Source organism: Pistacia vera, unplaced genomic scaffold (genome assembly GCF_008641045.1).
Source record: "Pistacia vera cultivar Batoury unplaced genomic scaffold, PisVer_v2 Contig465, whole genome shotgun sequence".
Lineage (NCBI taxonomy): Eukaryota > Viridiplantae > Streptophyta > Magnoliopsida > Sapindales > Anacardiaceae > Pistacia > Pistacia vera.
In genome coordinates, this window is record NW_022196296.1 from 496,375 (window position 1) to 513,479 (window position 17,105).

A 17,105-nucleotide genomic window follows, 5' to 3' on the forward strand; every position below is an offset into this window, starting at 1 on the left:
CTTGGTATTTCGCTTAACCTTGGGTGGGAACATGTCATTTGCTCGTGTCACGTATAATGAACTAGTGGCATTATGGTAATAAGATGAATATGGACAGTTTCCCTTCTTTTAATCTTGTAAATATGGCTATTTAGGAATTGTTCACTTCTCTATCCTCAAATGGTAAGACCCGAATCCTCACCCAACCCTACTCCGGGTTTCGTTAGCCTGGTCGGATTTGGGCGAAAACCCAAAACAAAACGGCCCATCATTTGAAACCTCCATCGTTTTGAAAAGGCAGGGAAAACTCCATTTTCCCTCCACTTGGCCAGTCTCTTAAAGAGAAAAATTAAACAAAAACCTTCCGTTTCTTCATCCATTTTAAAACAAGTGCAACGTCATAACCTAAGAGCAAAGTTTGAAATCATGCTCACAAAACGCACCGCGTCTCAGCCAATACCCACCGCCTGCGCCGCCGTCCTCGACGACGACGACGATGATTTCCAAGCCCCACTCACACAAACACCTAAAATCACAACTTCCACCTCCAAAAAACGAAGAATCCCCTTCAAACCCTCCAATAATTTCCACCATTCATCCAAGCCTTCTTCCAATCCTGGCAAGGAGAACTTGAACCCCAATATCGAGGGCTTTTACTTCAATTCAGATGAAAATTGCAGCTTGGAATCAATACCCTCGAGCATCGATTGCAGCTACAAGGTCACAAGTAGCAATCGCTCTCCTAATTGCGGGGACAAGAAGGGAATATTGAAAATAAACGAGGGGTATTCACGGAATTCGATTGAGTCTAGGTTATTGAGGTCAAGGACAGAGACTTGTAATTTGAATGAGGAGGAGTCTGACGACGATGCGGAACTTGATGTGTTACTTAAATTACGCGAGGAAATTAATGATGATTACGACGAAGCTGAAGTGGATGGCGTAGTTCAGTGTCCGCTGTGTGGAGTTGATATTTCGAATCTGAGCGAGGAACTGAGACAACTTCACACCAATGATTGTCTTGACAAATGCGAGAACCAATCTCAAGATGTAATTTTTATGATCTCTTAATCGAGAATTTATAATAGTATTTATAAGTTGAGATGCGGTTACTAATTTGACAGCATTTCTTGTAGGTTGTTGCTCCTGATGTTGACAGGATACCTCAACTGCCACCACAAGTTGGCGATGTTTTTGCTCAATTTCCTCAACAAGTTGTTGATGTTTCTCCTGTTGTTAAATTTCTACACAGTCTGGGTTTGGGTAGATATGAAGAAGCCTTTGTTCGGGAAGAGATTGACTGGGACACCTTACAGTGGCTGGCCGAAGAGGTTTGTTTCAAGATAAAACATACCACACCTCCCATGGGATTTTTGGTTAACTATCACCCAAATGTATTCATACAATTTAGACAGCGTATTTGATTTCCAAAAGTTCTTTGTAGAATCAAAAGAAATTGTTGTTTATGGGCTAGAATTTCAAAATGGATTGCTCCTTGCTATGTCAACTTAATTAGAATAAGAATTTGCTGGAGACGATGTTCTTGTATTAAGAACGTGAGGGTGAATTGTGTTGTCAAGCTCATAATGTTTTCTTCATTTCTTATAAAGTTCTTGCAGTTTTTGTTCCAGGATAATATGTTTTTGATAACTACTTTCTTTTATCTTTTTCATTGCAGGATATACTCAGTATAGGTGTTACTGCACTTGGTCCAAGGAAGAAAATTGTGCATGCTCTTAGTGAAATTAGAAAAGGTTGCTGCCATGCAATTGAGAAAAACGTAAATTCACATGCTGCTAGTGATGAATCAAGCAGTAATCGGGGATCAGAGAGGCACAATGATGCATCTAAAACTATTGTTAATGAAAGTAGTAAGCCAGCTGCGAACAAGCTGATTACAGATTTCTTTCCCGGCTCCATTGTTGATGGGAAGAAACTTTGCACCTCTTCTGGTGGATCAAGAAAAAGTTATTCAGGTTCTTGTCGAAAACCTGTTGGAAAAAGTCATGCCAAAAATGGAAAACTCAAAGATATTCCCACATGGTGTTGTGTGCCAGGGACGCCATTTCGAGTGGTAATGATAACCTTTTATCTTCTGACAAATGTTATCTGCTGCTTACTCAATTACAAATTTTGTACTCATTTACCACTTGACTTAATAAAGCAGATCTAAAGGTCAAAGTAATGCTTTCAAATGTCAACTGTGACAGAGAACTTTTCTGACATATCATAGACTAATTTGAAGTAGTATAAGCAAACATCACAGGGATAAAATTCTTACATCTTCTTCGTTGTATGTATGTGTCTGTGTGTAAGGATGAACGAAAAGCATTATGTGCTGTGACTGATCTGCAATAATTATTACTCTCTTTAATTTCTATATTATCAATGGTGCAGGTCTTAATGCTAAGTTGATTATAATTTACCTTTGGCAGGATGCTTTCAAGTTTCTTAGAGGAGATTGTTCACATTGGTTTCTTACTCACTTTCATATGGACCGTAAGTTCACTATTCTGTTGTTCAAGTCCAATCTTACAATTTAGTTTGAAAAGTTCAGGTAGGATTTACTGTTAGTTACTAGTTCAATATATTGATAAGTTCATTAAGTTGGTTCATATTAAATTTGTTTAGCATACCCATGTAGCTTGTAGTTGTTTTCCCACCTCCTCTTGTACTCAATCCATTCATTTGTAAAGCTCTTCTATTTAGTTTTCAAACTTTCAAGTTTCATTTTCTACTTGATTTGTGTCTAATTTTCATTATTATATTTCCATGGTATTATGGGCAAGGGAAGCATTAATGATAATAGGTTCCAAAATTCTTGTAGTTGCAATAAAAACTTCTCTTTGTTCATCTTAGGCACTGATTCTCAGTCACATATTGTGGTGCTGATCCAGTACTACCACATCAAGTCATCTTTCTGAGTGCAATTTCTGTGGATGACTTACAATACATTTTGCTTGATTCCATTTGTTTCTTTGCAAAGGAGTCATACTTAAGCATATTCCTACACCATATTTCAGGATGAGTATTCTAATCGAGAGGTAGAGAGTTTTTGAAAAATGGTCATGTTGCTAACATACATTTGTTTGCAAGTTGCAAGTTGGATTAGTTAATAGCACAATAAATTTATATGTTTGTGTTATTATTATTATTTTGATGAGGAACTATAGATTTTGTATTTGAACTGAAACTAAGATAAAGTTACAAAAGTAGACTGGAAGAAAACCATAAGAACTAAAACTTTAAGGTTGACCATCCTATACAGAGACAAGCAAAAACACTTGTCCACATCCCCACTTGAAATAGCCCCTCCTTGTACAAAGGATCTTTCTAACAAAATTCAACCCAAAACTCCTTCCAAAAAATTAAGATGTATAAAGAAAATAGAATAAGTAAAATTGGTGCATAAAGATGAACTTCGTCCTACCAACTACTAGTTGTTTCTTCTAATTTTTTATGAGTGAAACCCAGTTGTTTTTTCTCTTACCATATCACCCAAAAGATATTCAATACCCCACATTTCCACAGAATCTTGGCTTTCTTCCCTTTCCCAGAAGCAAAAATGTTTTCTATGGGTGAATCACAATTACCTGGATTGACCCAAGCAATGTTGGCTTCTTTGTATAAACCTAGCTCACAAATAAGAAGCCACTTGATATTTTAGAAAGAGATGGTTGTGAGGTCTCTCAGTTTTTCTTACATATTACACACCAAGAAGGCAAGAGACACATTCCTGTATACTTTCTTTTGTTTACTTTCCCTTTAGCCATTCCAAAGTCTTGACAGTTTCTTTTTGTGGCAACCTTAGACAGCATCAATTTTGTGTGGTTTATATACCATTCTATTGATGAGCCCTTTGGTAAAACTCAAGTAAAACCTGTACTGCATTTATCTTTTCAGATTATCAAGGTTTAACCAAATCCTTCTGTCATGGGAAGATTTATTGCTCCTTGATTACTGCAAGGCTTGTGAATATGAAGATTGGAATACCATGGGATAGAATACAAGTTTTACCCCTCAACCAAAAGATCACAATTGCCGGTATATATGTGACATGCTTAGATGCAAACCACTGTCCAGGTTCCGTCATAATCCTTTTTGAACCACCTGATGGTAAGGTGTGGTCCACATTGACTTCTAAGATACTGCATTGTTATTTTTGTTATCACCTTCTCATCATTTTTAAGAATGATCCTAAAGTTACTATAACTTCAGGCTGTTCTACACACTGGCGATTTTCGTTTTAGTGAGCAAATGGCGAGCGCATCTGTTTTGCAAGCATGTCCTATTCATACTCTCATCCTTGATACCACTTACTGTAATCCCCAGGTAAGTCTGTATGCAATAATTTCAACGATTATGTTGTCGATATGCTGAGTTGAGCTGAAATTTTCTGAGTTTGATTTGCTTTAAGTTGACAAAACAAGAATGGTAGTGACCTTACATAGCTGAGCTTAAACCAAGTATCCCAAGTATCACTAATCCCTTATCAAAATCTAATGCATATGCTTAATACTCCAAGTTTATTGAAAATTTAAAGTAAATGATGCAGAATTTATTTACTCTGGGTCTGCTTGAGATCTGCTGAGGTTAGTCTCTGGAGATATGACCAGCTTGGGGTCTAAGTTTGCCTCATGGATAGTAAAACAAATTGGCTAGTGTGCAATTAACTTATATTCATAAATAGCACATAATTTGCATTGAGAAGTTTCTTGTGGGATATATGTTTGTGAATGTTTAATTATTTCTTGTTATTATATACACAGCATGTGCTTACATTACTATTACCTAACTCTGCTACAATGTCTACTATATAAAATCCACTGGTTTTTAGTAAGTTTAGATTGTTTTATTTCTTTAGAATATATAATCTTTGCATTTAAATTTTACTTGTATCATTTAAAACCTGAAACATGAAAGTGATTACATACTTTAGCACTTTCTTGGTATTTGTATATAAAATTAAAATAAAATTGAATTCATTCTCATGTGATTATTTCTTGCAGTATGACTTTCCAAAGCAGGAGTCTGTAATACAGTTTGTTATTGAGGCCATCCAAGCAGAAGCTTTCAACCCTAAAACTCTTTTTCTAATTGGAAGCTACACAATTGGTACAGGCCATAATCTCTCTATCTCTCTTTGATTCTGTCTTTCACTGTTGTATGCTATAATTTCTTTAATTATCATAGGCAAGGAAAGGCTGTTCTTGGAGGTTGCTCGTGTCCTCCACAGAAAGGTTTATGTCAATGCTGCAAAGCACCGTCTTTTAAAATGTTTGGAGTTTTCCGAGGAAGATATGCAATGGTTTACTATGAATGAACAGGAAAGCCACATTCATGTTGTGCCTATGTGGACACTTGCAAGCATCAAACGACTTAAACATATATCCAATCAATATAAGGTGAGAGGCATGCTTTTCAATAAAAAATGTGAAGCTGTGATCTGTGTTTGTGAAAGAATTTAGTTATTTATTTAGGTACAGAAAATAAAAAGAACGATAAAGAGGATAAATTAGAAGCATTGAATAAGTAAGTGCTTCCAGATTCTTGCTTAGTGAGTGCCGATATGTGGTAGGGCCAAGGACACCTAAGCTGTTTTTCAGTTTTAGGGGTAGAGCACTCAGGCATATTATTTTATGCTCTTTTTTTTTTTTTTTTTTTTTGATAAGAAATATATAAATATTATTGACTGAGTCTGAAATAAGTACAAAAGAGTGAACAAGATGCCCACAAAAGTTAAAGATCCATTTAAAAGATCACAAAACCATAAACAGTCTAAAACGGCCGACTTAAAAAAACTATGAAACCTCAACATGTGTACACCAATGCCACTAGTATGCCATTATACCAAAACTCCTTCCCAATCTAAGTGAATGAAGAAAACAGATGTCCACTAGTATGCTCTTCTTGTTAAGGTGCTCTTTCAACTCTATTAGCTTACGAGGAACTAGACCATCGGTGCTTGTCTGGAAATATTTAGAAAATAATACATGTCACATTGTTTATGTCGTTGAAATGGTAAAAATAAAGGGAATAGAAGCATAGAACAAAACAAAAATGTGTTATGAAGTCCATATTGATTATTGAAGGATGATAGGCATTTTAATTCTCTCTCATTTAGTGAATTTGTGATGTATCCAGGAAAGACTGAATTATTATTTCCCTTTAATAAATTTTATCAATGCCGATGGCATCTCAGATTTGTAAGGTGAATGTGATTGCATTGCTGTTAACCGGAGTATTGTTCCTAAATCTGGAGTTTGCATTTAAGTCTCAGCTGTGCTTGATTTTATGTATATGTAGTTAAAATTTTAGTTTCTCTTCCCTTTTTTATATTCTTGTATAGAAAGTGAACTATCGTTTGAAGAATTTTTTAGTCTTAAGGCTCTCTTAGATGATTTTATATGCATTTTTATTGTCAATAATTGATTTTAACAATGGATAATCTATTGAATTATGTAATATGAATTATGTCCTATAAGAATTTGGGCTAGCATGTGGGTAACCAGCCATAGCATGGTCTTATCACACTAACTTTAGTGAAACAGACTTCATTCTTTGTTTCAATATCTGAAATCATTAAATATTGGAATGATTATTCATGTTTATTTGTATGCTTGTTGTCAGAGCCGGTATAGTCTTATAGTTGCTTTCTCTCCTACTGGCTGGACATTTAGTAAAGGGAAGAAGAAGTCTACAGGGAGAAGATGGCAGCAGGGCACAATTATAAGGTTTGTCTTGTATTCTTTAAGAAAAATGTAATTCCTATATATTCCCCAACTTTTGCCTTATCCCTTGTGATATGCAACCAGCTATGGGATAAATGGAGCTTATAATGATTTGCTCCAAAGTAAAACTGTTTACTGAAATGGCAACCTCAATAAAATCCTACCTGGACTGATTAGATTGCAATATTAGTCACCAAGTATCAAATAAACCACATCAAATCTATTAATGTAGCACCAAATTTGAAATTATGCAAAGCAATTTTATTATTTGTAAAATGAGATGGTTTTGCATTTTGAGAGTTCAACACTCTGAAAGCTCAACAGTTATGCTAAGTGATCAGCTTTGAAGTTTACCTTATTCACAATTGATATGTTAAGGAAAAGGTCTTTTTGTCATTATGCTACTTACTAATGGAAGATGTTATTTAGTTGCCTAGTGTTTTCTGGCAATATATTTTCAGCCCTTTAGGGATATAAACAATTAACAGCTTAATTTACTGTCTCCAGTGCTGCTTGTAATTTCACTTCCAATCCTCCAAGGTTTTGAAGTCCTGTTGATTAGTGTTGGTTCCAGTTATATAAATAGTTTACTCTTTCTTGATAAAAACCTTTGTCAAACTCTAGTTGGCTACAACAATAATTTTTCTTCAATACTAATTTGGCAGGTTAAACTCTTAAAAAATTGCATGGCATTCCTTATACCTGTACTTCCGCAAGTTTAATCTGTTCATGGTGGATATACATGTTTGACTTGATGTTTGCAAAAACAATTTTTTTTTTTCAGTATATTGTATATAACAATCCTAATTGTATGACTAATAAGAGATTTTGCTCCTCTGTTGTCCAGATACGAAGTGCCATATAGTGAGCATTGCAGCTTTACAGAGCTCAGAGAATTTGTGAAGCTTGTATCTCCGGAAAACATAATACCAAGTGTCAATAATGACGGACCAGATTCTACAAATGCCATGGTTTCCCTTCTTTCATCTTGAACCGTTCACTGCTAGCAGCAGATACAATCCCTTATTGTATTTTCATCTGAACCTGCCTTTGAAGTGCTATCAAGAACGAGATGGGTGAATCTCCAGTGCAGGTCTGCAATGCCCTTAGATTAGTTTGGTATGTCTTGCCCAATTGGATAATGAAATATACCACAAGGTAACATGGAAATGAAATGCATGTATATTTTGTGGAACATGATATTATAACTGATGTTTGTATAAGAGATACCCAGACCTGCAATGTCTAAGAAATATTGGTAATGCTATATTTTGAAAATGTGGCTCCAATAAGATGTATTGAGTAATTTTAAATTTACTGAAAAATAAAATTCAACTTCTATATATTGAATAACGCTATTGAGTCTTATAAAAAAAGTATGGTCAATTCTCATATAATATTTTAATGACACATGATTGGATATGATGTCACAGGTGACTGCATAAACAAAGAGTTTATGATGGGGACACAAGGTGAGTGACCTTTTTGTTAATTACTTTTGTGTTTCTAGATGCTCTCATAAGTCAATAAGTGCCAAAGGGGCAAGGGGCCTCCGCGGTTTGACATTGTTTGACTGTTTTCCATGTAAAATATGACTGCGCAAGTTAACACATATTATATAATTTGATTCGAATTTTGATTCTATAATCACAATATTTCTTTGGCTGTCTGTAATACAATTAAAATATAAAGAAGAGGAAGATAACAAGAAAGTAAGGTGGACAAGACAATGAGTGGTGTTGGTAATATTATAGAAAAACCTCGAGTAAATGGGTTTCTCATAGTTGACTCTGAAATGGGAATCAAATACACTAGTGTTGATAATTGACGTAGGGCTTGTCCATGGATGTTTCCTTAATTGAAATTATATGATCTAGGCTTAATTTCAGTCTTCTAGGTTCATGTTCATGGCCATGGCTGGCTTTATTATAAAAATATATATATTATTAAGCTATTATAGTAAAGAGTAAATGATTTTTTTTCACCCAAATAATGGTTTACTAACATTCTTTCATCTACAGACTTTTAAAATATTACTTTATTATCCAAATTTTTATTCTGTTTCTCTTTTTCAATCATTACTCAGCAAAACCTTTTAAACCATACTCTCGTTAATCACGTCAATCGTCGGCAATCGATTGATTATGGTTTGCGTAGTGGCTCTTCTCAAATCGAATTCTAATCAATCTCAACCATTAAAATTTAACCTTCCACTACCAAAAGACTCATCAGTCTTCTCTCTTTAAAAGTACTAATAATTTGTATTGAGTTTAATCTGTGTTCGTTGTTGGAATATAAATTTAGATAATAAAATAGTATTTTAAAAGTCTGGGTGAGAAAGTGTCATTAAACCATTATTTGGGTGGGAAAAAATCTTTAACTAATTAGTAAATAATACAAAGGTAATGGCATGTAAACAAGGTATTTATTGCATGATCTAAGTTAATCATTAATGAAAATACATATATAAATAATATAATTTTGGGTGAGACAGTCAGTTCTTAGCTCCAAAAGTACAAGAGTGAGATGATTTCGTATCGTACGTATTATAGTAGACATTGAAATTTCGTTCTTGAATGCTCTTCCTATAAAAGGACACCACAGACCTTTTTGCACACATGGCAGATGACATGGACTTCATATTCCAAATTTTTTATATTAAATTAATAACAAGCCATTTATTAATTCTACATCTTTCCCAGATTTAATACAACAAAGTACAAAAAAACTGGGCCATATTTTCCCCCTAAAATTTCCATCCAATATCTTATAACTGAGACGCCCCTATAATTTCCACCCAATATCTTACAATTGAGATGAAAAATCAGTGATATCAGCAGCAAAAATTAGCCGAACTCTCCTGATGACCTGTTAAACTTAACTATACAAATTATAATAATAATAAATAAATAATAGTAATCTCCATAACTTAGAAGTTCCACAGAAATGAAGACTGAGAATACACGTTCTCATGATCTTCCTCGTTCTCATTGATCATCGCTGTTGGTGTTTCCGGAGGTGGAGGATATTGTTCATCTCCATTCATGTTCATATTCATGCTTATGTCAAGCCCAGAATAAAGACCAAAATCAGATGCAACTGCTCGCTCATTGCTATCTAACATACTCAAAAACGACCAATCCATTGTAGTATGATTACTACTGTCCACGTCCACCGGCATCGCCACCCCATATGATGATGACGACGTGTAATGCGAAGTCGCAGCCGATGATGACACATTATTATAATCCAATGAATTTCTCTGCGGCTCTTGCTCTTCGTTGGCGTATCTTGCAGCAATCACTTGAATCTCTTGTGGTTGAAGCGCTCGTCCTCCGGGTCCAGTTATGTTAATCTCCGGTGGGTTATTGGGGAAGTTGAGTTTAGCACTGGGACCTCGTAAACAGAACAAAGCTGCGTCAAATGCACGCGCCGCCTTCTCTGGCGACTCGTACGAACCTAACCAAATACGTTCTCTGCTGTTCGGAAGCCGAATCTCGGACACCCATTTCCCCCATTTTCGCTTACGAACACCCTTATACTTTGGTTCATGATGATTACTTGATGATGAAGGTTCAGTTATGGAGTTAGTAGCGGTCTTCACCATAGAAGTCTGTTTAGTTTTGGTTAAGGTTAAGGAAACAGCATGAAAATGTTTGAATTGGATCAGACTGATAATAACAATGGCGGCTGCGATGGTGAAGAATATATAGTGAGGAAGAAGTTGAAGTCTAAGCGTGTTGATTTGTGAAGTCAGAGGAAAGACAGAAAGAGCGCGGATAAGCGGACACGTGGCAGTTAAAAGTGATTATGACGGTTTGAGAACGCGGTAGGACCAATTTCAAAGCACGTGGAGTGTTTGTCGTGTTTATATTTTTATTGTTTTACTCGTGTCTTCGGGTTTCAGCCTTTCAGGTCTCTGGAGAGGGAGCGCCACGGCTCACGCTCTACCGCTCCAGGCCCCTAGTTCAGTGGAGCCTTTCTTCTTACGTGAATACCACTCTCCACCTAGGTGCGTTCCTTCCACTCTGTCCGATAACAAATATCTCCCGTAATTTCAGAAATAATAAATATCTCAATGTTGTTACTTAATTTGCAGGGGTTTTGGTTCAACAATTATTATTATTTTGATTATTTTTTTAATCCCTACATTTGAGAACTAAGTTAATACACCCCATAACATAATTGTACACGATCAATTGGATATGGTCGGGTGTATGTCAATCTAATCGTTTCTTTTCAGTTAAATCCATAGATTTAGCCGAAAATAGTCATGGTTATGGCCTGATTTCGCCAGATTGACACACTACTGACCAGATACAATTGGTCGTGTGCTGTTCTGGCAATGACGGTTGACGGTGGTGGCCGATGGTCGATGATGGTGGCCAAATCCGACGGTGGTCTTGGATAATTTGGTGGAAGTACAAGGGTACTAATATCTTAAAAATCTTATTTATAAGCATAAAATAATTCATGAATATTCTTGTAAATTATTTTCACAATAAAAACATTATTGTTAAAAAAATTTATTAATTAGAGATAAAATTGTAATAAAAATAAGAGTATCAAGTAATTTTAGAATACCTAAAAAAATTGTGGTATTCAAATTATTACCTATATAACCTGCAGTAATTACTATTAGTATTGGAGGATTACTAAAATTTTTTATTACTCACAACTAAACATGATAATGTCAATAATATAAGGTGGCATTACTGAAGTAATAAAAGATTATCCCATAGGTGATTAAATATTACTTAATCTATCTTCTATCATTTATTTTAACATAAAAAACTAATGATAGAGGATTTTTATTATTTCTTTAACCATCGGCAGATTTTTAATTTTTTATTATACTAAAGGGGGATTATTGTATCAACCCATTTTTTCAAGAAAAAAAAAATCCATTAGACACATATTTTTATTCTCTCTTAAAGCAATTTTTTTAATTTTTTTTTTTATCAATACTTATTTTTCATCACTGTTGAGTTGATTTTTTTGCTTTTTAATTATTTTTATAATTCATTTTATAAATTCTAGTTTATTTCATTATTTTCCTTAGTATTAATACCCAATAAATTGATACATCACAACCATTATAATAACCAAATCAAATCAATAAAATTAATTTACAATTGATTGATTAAATCAATTTGGTTTCAAAAGTAGAATAATAACAAATTTCTTAAGTTTGATTTTACATTTAAAAACATTATTGGGTCCATAAATTGACATGCATATATTCAATTGGGGATTAAAATACAACAAAAGTAAAGGTTTGACTGGCAATAGTATTTGAATATAATTGACATTATGGGGACTATTTTCTAATAAGGTTAAGGTTGACGGCTTTAAAATAGAATTGTAAAATATAATGTCAACGAGCCCGTGCGGTTGAATTAAATATTCTAAAACCATCCTTTTAATCAAGACTATCCATCTTTTCTAGATTATACTCTTCTTTTTTTTATTTAAAGAAAAAAAAAAAAACAAAAAAGAGTTTATATAAAGTCTGTTTGGTATGACTTATTCATTACAAGAGTAAAGCATTTGTGAAAACTTTGTTAGTTATTTGGTTAAAAAAAATGTAAAAAAGCTTTATGGTATTAATTTACAAGAATAAATTATATCAAATTTATAAGATATATAGGGATATTTTTGAAATTTCAATATTTTAAATAAGCTCAAAAAGAGTTTATGGTAAAAACCCAAATTTATAATTCTATAAACATTTTAAAAATGGAATTAAACAACATAAAATAATTCTAAAATACTTATAATTTGAAATAAACTCTTTTAATCCATAGATAAATGGAGAATATCGTGATGGAAAACTATTGTATACATATTAATTAAAAATTATAAGATAAGATATCATATCATTTAAACTTAAAGAGAAAATTTATAAAACCCCTTAAGTATACTAAGAATTATAAACCCCCTCTGGTATCAGCATTAGCACCTCAACCCCATGCCGTTTGTCAGAATTACTGGCTTTCTCCTTGAACTTTGCAGAACAATTAATTATCCATTCTACCCTAATTTCTTCATGTGAAAACCCCTTCATACCCTTAGTCTTCTTAGAAAACCATTTAATTTCTTAAAATTGAAAAAAAAAAAAAAAATACAAAGTGATCCACCCCTTTCTCTTCCTCCACCCATCACCGCAAAACAACCCCCACGGCCCCACCCCTATAGTAAAACCCATCCACAGCCCCCTATTCCCACCTTCTCCATGACCTTTACTGTGAAGCCCTTATTTCTTCTGGTCCCCTAACGACCATTATTGTCTTCGGAGTCCATATCCTCCCTTCCACGCACAAAATTTATCTATCTCTTCTATCATATTCTAATCTAAAACACAAACACACACCCACAATTTTATATAAAATAGTTTTTTTTTTTTTCAGGATATCTGAGTCAGCTTATATACATCTCAACTAGTCTACTGGAGTCTTAAAATTAACGGTCAAGTAAACCTTTAGTGGCTACCCTTTATTAGTAGTTTTGAGGATTCGAATTTAAGACCTTTAAGTAATACACCTAAGAGTTACAAACGAATCGCCAAACTATATAGAGATAATTTATATAAAATAGTTTGAATGCAATAGAAAGTGCCTATGGCCATGGGTAATAAAATATTTCTCATGTAAACTTATAAGACAATTACTTTTCTATCCCTGGTCTGTTAAAACTAATGGGAAAGTACTAACGTTCCACAAACAACAGGGGGTTGAGAGCTATTACTGATACTGGAGGGTGTTTAGTGATGTTGAGTATACCTCGGGGGGGTTTAGAGGATTTATTGATCCAAAAGGGTGGAAAAAACAGTAAAAGCAAAAATGTTCTAGAAAAAAGAGGACCAAAGTAATTATATGATAATAGTTGACTGAAAACAACAGTTTGATGAGTATAGACAGTAGATACTCATTGATTTGATAATGAATTTGACTATAGTTTAAAAAGGGGTGGCTGAAACGCGCTAACAAATTAGACTCGTAATCTCCATGTCTCTCTGCCCAACATAAAAGAAAAGTGTAGCTGATAACTGTATCTAATTCTCAAGGTTAAATTAAAACATGTCAATATGCAGGTTGATAGAGACTAAACCGTGGGCATTTCATTTTATTTTTAACCATATTTTTTTTTTCACCCATAAGCTGAAATTTTAATTTTATTATATAAATAGCTAATATCAAAGAGTTTTCTCCTTATATTTCTGAATGCCTTAAAAAAATTCAATAATATTTTACTTATAATTGAGTTATACAATCTGACAAAAAATACACAAAATTAACAACCGTTTTTTGTTGTCCAGGGGGTGTGGATTGAGTGTGTAAAGGGTGTATATCCTAACTTCTTTGTTTTTTTGTTTTGGCATCGCCCCTTTCTGTTTAGGGTCGTGTAGTTTCGGGTTCGTCCTGTTTAGGTTGTATTCTTTATTCTTTATAAAGATACCAGATACCCAAAAAGAGTCTATAAACATAAATTAAGCTCTCAAACCTAGGACCTCCAGATTATGATTTATGAAAAGAAACATCCTTTCCCTCTCATTGGAGTTAGTTGTTCATTTATTTATTAAGATTATTATTGTTATTATTTGTTTCAAAATTTATTTATCAAGATTAAACTTATTACCAATTTTATAATCTTTTCTTATACAAAATTAAAAGAAAAATAGTGATTGGTATTGTTTCTTAAACGATAAAATGTAATAAACTTCAATAATATAGGTTTATCATTTAAGAACTAATCTTGGGCCTGTTTAAGCCCATTCTAACCTTCCATTAGACAAATCTTCTTGCGCGTTTCATTGTTGTGTCCCTCTTAATACCAGTTGGCACTTACCTCTCAATTCATACCGTCTTTTCAACAAACACTTCCCATAATCGACACTCTGAAAATTTTCATTCACATCTACATGAATCTCCCACATTTCTATCTTTATGTCATTTAACCTTTGCATTCTCACTCTCTTTTACTCTTTGGCTTGTCATCAAGGATATCCCCACGAGTTAAAACTGCAAATTTAATCAATAAGCTCAACATGTTTGATTATTTGTCTCTGAGAAGAGTTTGGTACAAACAATGTTCATTTTTGTGGTCACAGAGTAGATTAATGACCAGCAGTAAGCGTGTCCAAGATCGAAGCAAGAATAAGAGAGTCCGTGGGCTTGAGATCGCCACCGAGAAGTGGAAAATATTCACCAAAGTGAAGATTTTAATGGATATTTTAAAGCAAGAACCTGAAATGGTAATACCCGTTAGATCGTTAAATGAATATAGGAGGCAAATTAATCTGCCTAAACCTCATAAAATATCAGATTTTATTAGAAAGACACCAAAGCTCTTTGAAGTGTATAAGGATCAAAATGGGGTGTTATGGTGTGGAATGACTAAAGTAGCTGAAGACTTGCTTGAAGAAGAAGAGAGGTTACTTGATGAACACTCAGACAAAGCTGCAGAGAATGTCACAAGGTTTCTAATGATGTCAGTTGATAAACGTTTGCCGTTGGACAAGATTGCACATTTTAGAAGAGACTTTGGCTTGTCACTTGATTTTAGAGCTGAATGGGTTCATAGGTACCCTCAACTTTTTAAAGTGATTAAGTCTAAGACTGAACCTGAAGTTGAGTATTTGGAACTCGCAAATTGGAATCCTAAATGGGCTATCACGGAGTTGGAGAAGAAGGTGTTGGGGCTAAGTGAGGGTGGTGGTGATCATACACCGGGAATGCTTTCTTTGCCGTTTCCTTTGAAGTTTCCTCCCGAGTACAAGAAAGTTTATAGATATGGAGGTAAGATTGAGCATTTTCAGAAAAGGGCTTATTTGTCTCCATATGCAGATGCCAGAGAGCTCAAAGCTGGGTCGTTGGAATTTGATAAGAGGGCAGTTGCGGTAATGCATGAGCTGCTTAGCTTTACCATCGAGAAGAAGTTGGTGACGGATCACCTCACTCATTTTCGAAGGGAACTTGTTATGCCACAGAAGTTAATGAGACTTCTACTGAAGCATTTTGGAATTTTTTATGTGTCGGAAAGGGGAAAGAGATTTAGTGTGTTCTTGACAGAAGCTTATGAAGGTTCAGAGTTGATTGAGAAGGGCCCATTAGTTCTTTGGAAGGAAAAAGTCCAAAGCCTTATAGGTTACAGAGGAAGGAAGAAGAAGATTGAAACTTTTAGTGACCAATCTGACATGGAGGATGAGGATTTGTTTGGGAGTGATTCTGAGAATGGCAGCATAAGTACGCAGTTTGAGCAAGAGGAGACCATGGGAGATTTAGAAGATGCTTTACTTTCAGATGATGATGAGATGGAGGTTGGGGAAGTTTGCAGTGGATATAAGGATGCTAATACAACTTGAGGTCATCAATTTTTTCTTTGTAATTAGTTTCTAAACTTAATTTAGCAGTGAAACGTCATAAATTTGTTAATAAAGTTCTCTGTGCCTTATCCCTTTATATAGCAGAAGCATTACGGGTACTAGTTTGGTTGCACCATCTTTGTGTTACTGTTTTGATGCTGGGAAAGTTCAGAAGGTCAGAAACATTTATGCATTTTGGTGGAATATTTGCCCGCATTTTGAAGAGAAAGTCCTTCCTTTTTGGTTATATGTAATGTATATGAAGATGATTAATATTTTACTGTCGTCCTCCTGAGCACTCCTGGCACTGAAGGCCTAAAAACTTTCAGTCAAGTGAACAGAGGCCTAACATGCTAACTACTGGGTTCCATATTACTGTTTTAATCGGAAAAATGTGGTTGGTTAGCTTGCGTCGGGAATTTTTATCCATCAATCTGTATTGAATAATCACTTGTACTCTCTACATTCTTTCTAATAATGGAGCAAAACACTAGATATCAAATATGATTTTTTTCATTCCTGAAATTTTAGCTCAGGTACTCCTGATCGGGTCCTCATATTGAATACCACAAATTTTATGCCAATTCTAGAGAAAAACAATAAAGAGATTGCTTGTGAGTGTAATTTTCTCTATAATTGGGGATTGAAACCAGAATGCAAAAGTATGAGAGGAAATCTCCATGTGAATATACATATAGGGAGAGAGAAAGAAGCACATGAAAAATGACAAACTTACCTGGGGAATAATTTGTGCACATCCTAGACCATGAATTGATTGGATGTCATTATTTCATCTCTATATGAATGATTTTGTGTCCTTGATAAAGTGTGACGGATTTAAGTTTCTACTGGTTGCCGCTGTATCTTGGGTCAGGTCGTACCTGTGCAACAATCGAATAAGAATTCACAAGAGAATCGTCATTAAAAATGGTGCCAGAGCAAAATTTATCACTTGGTACTTTTTCCTAAAGGGCAAACTAATGGTTTAAATCGCCAGATTTATTTATCCTAAATTATGTATTATATTATTC

The 17,105-nt window shown here is 34.4% G+C and overlaps 3 protein-coding genes across 4 annotated transcripts; 2 read left to right on the plus strand and 1 right to left on the minus strand.

Moving 5' to 3' along the window:
• The first annotated feature begins 328 nt into the window (after positions 1-328).
• Positions 329-8,229, plus strand: LOC116145726 (DNA cross-link repair 1 protein-like). 2 transcript variants are annotated; one of them, XR_004130419.1, is made up of 11 exons: positions 329-1,029; positions 1,116-1,310; positions 1,658-2,053; positions 2,415-2,478; positions 3,883-4,100; positions 4,198-4,311; positions 4,989-5,094; positions 5,173-5,384; positions 6,610-6,713; positions 7,558-7,868; positions 8,144-8,229. XR_004130419.1 is itself a non-coding variant. In XM_031431173.1 (10 exons), exons 1-10 carry the CDS (start codon positions 406-408, stop codon positions 7,700-7,702), a joined length of 2,178 nt encoding a protein of 725 aa, XP_031287033.1. In that variant the 5' UTR covers positions 329-405; the 3' UTR covers positions 7,703-8,001. The 2 variants fall into 2 exon arrangements, 1 of the variants encoding a protein (XP_031287033.1); XM_031431173.1 differs by lacking the exon at positions 8,144-8,229 and having other exon boundaries at positions 7,558-8,001.
• Positions 8,230-9,178: 949 nt separating this feature from the next.
• On the minus strand, positions 9,179-10,376 carry LOC116145725 (ethylene-responsive transcription factor ERF017-like). Its single transcript, XM_031431172.1, has one exon. It carries the CDS (start codon positions 10,315-10,317, stop codon positions 9,640-9,642), a length of 678 nt encoding a protein of 225 aa, XP_031287032.1. The 5' UTR covers positions 10,318-10,376; the 3' UTR covers positions 9,179-9,639.
• A 4,174-nt stretch (positions 10,377-14,550) lies between these two features.
• On the plus strand, positions 14,551-16,173 carry LOC116145733 (protein WHAT'S THIS FACTOR 1 homolog, chloroplastic). The gene has a single exon (XM_031431179.1). It carries the CDS (start codon positions 14,758-14,760, stop codon positions 16,072-16,074), a length of 1,317 nt encoding a protein of 438 aa, XP_031287039.1. The 5' UTR covers positions 14,551-14,757; the 3' UTR covers positions 16,075-16,173.
• The last annotated feature ends 932 nt before the right edge of the window (positions 16,174-17,105 follow it).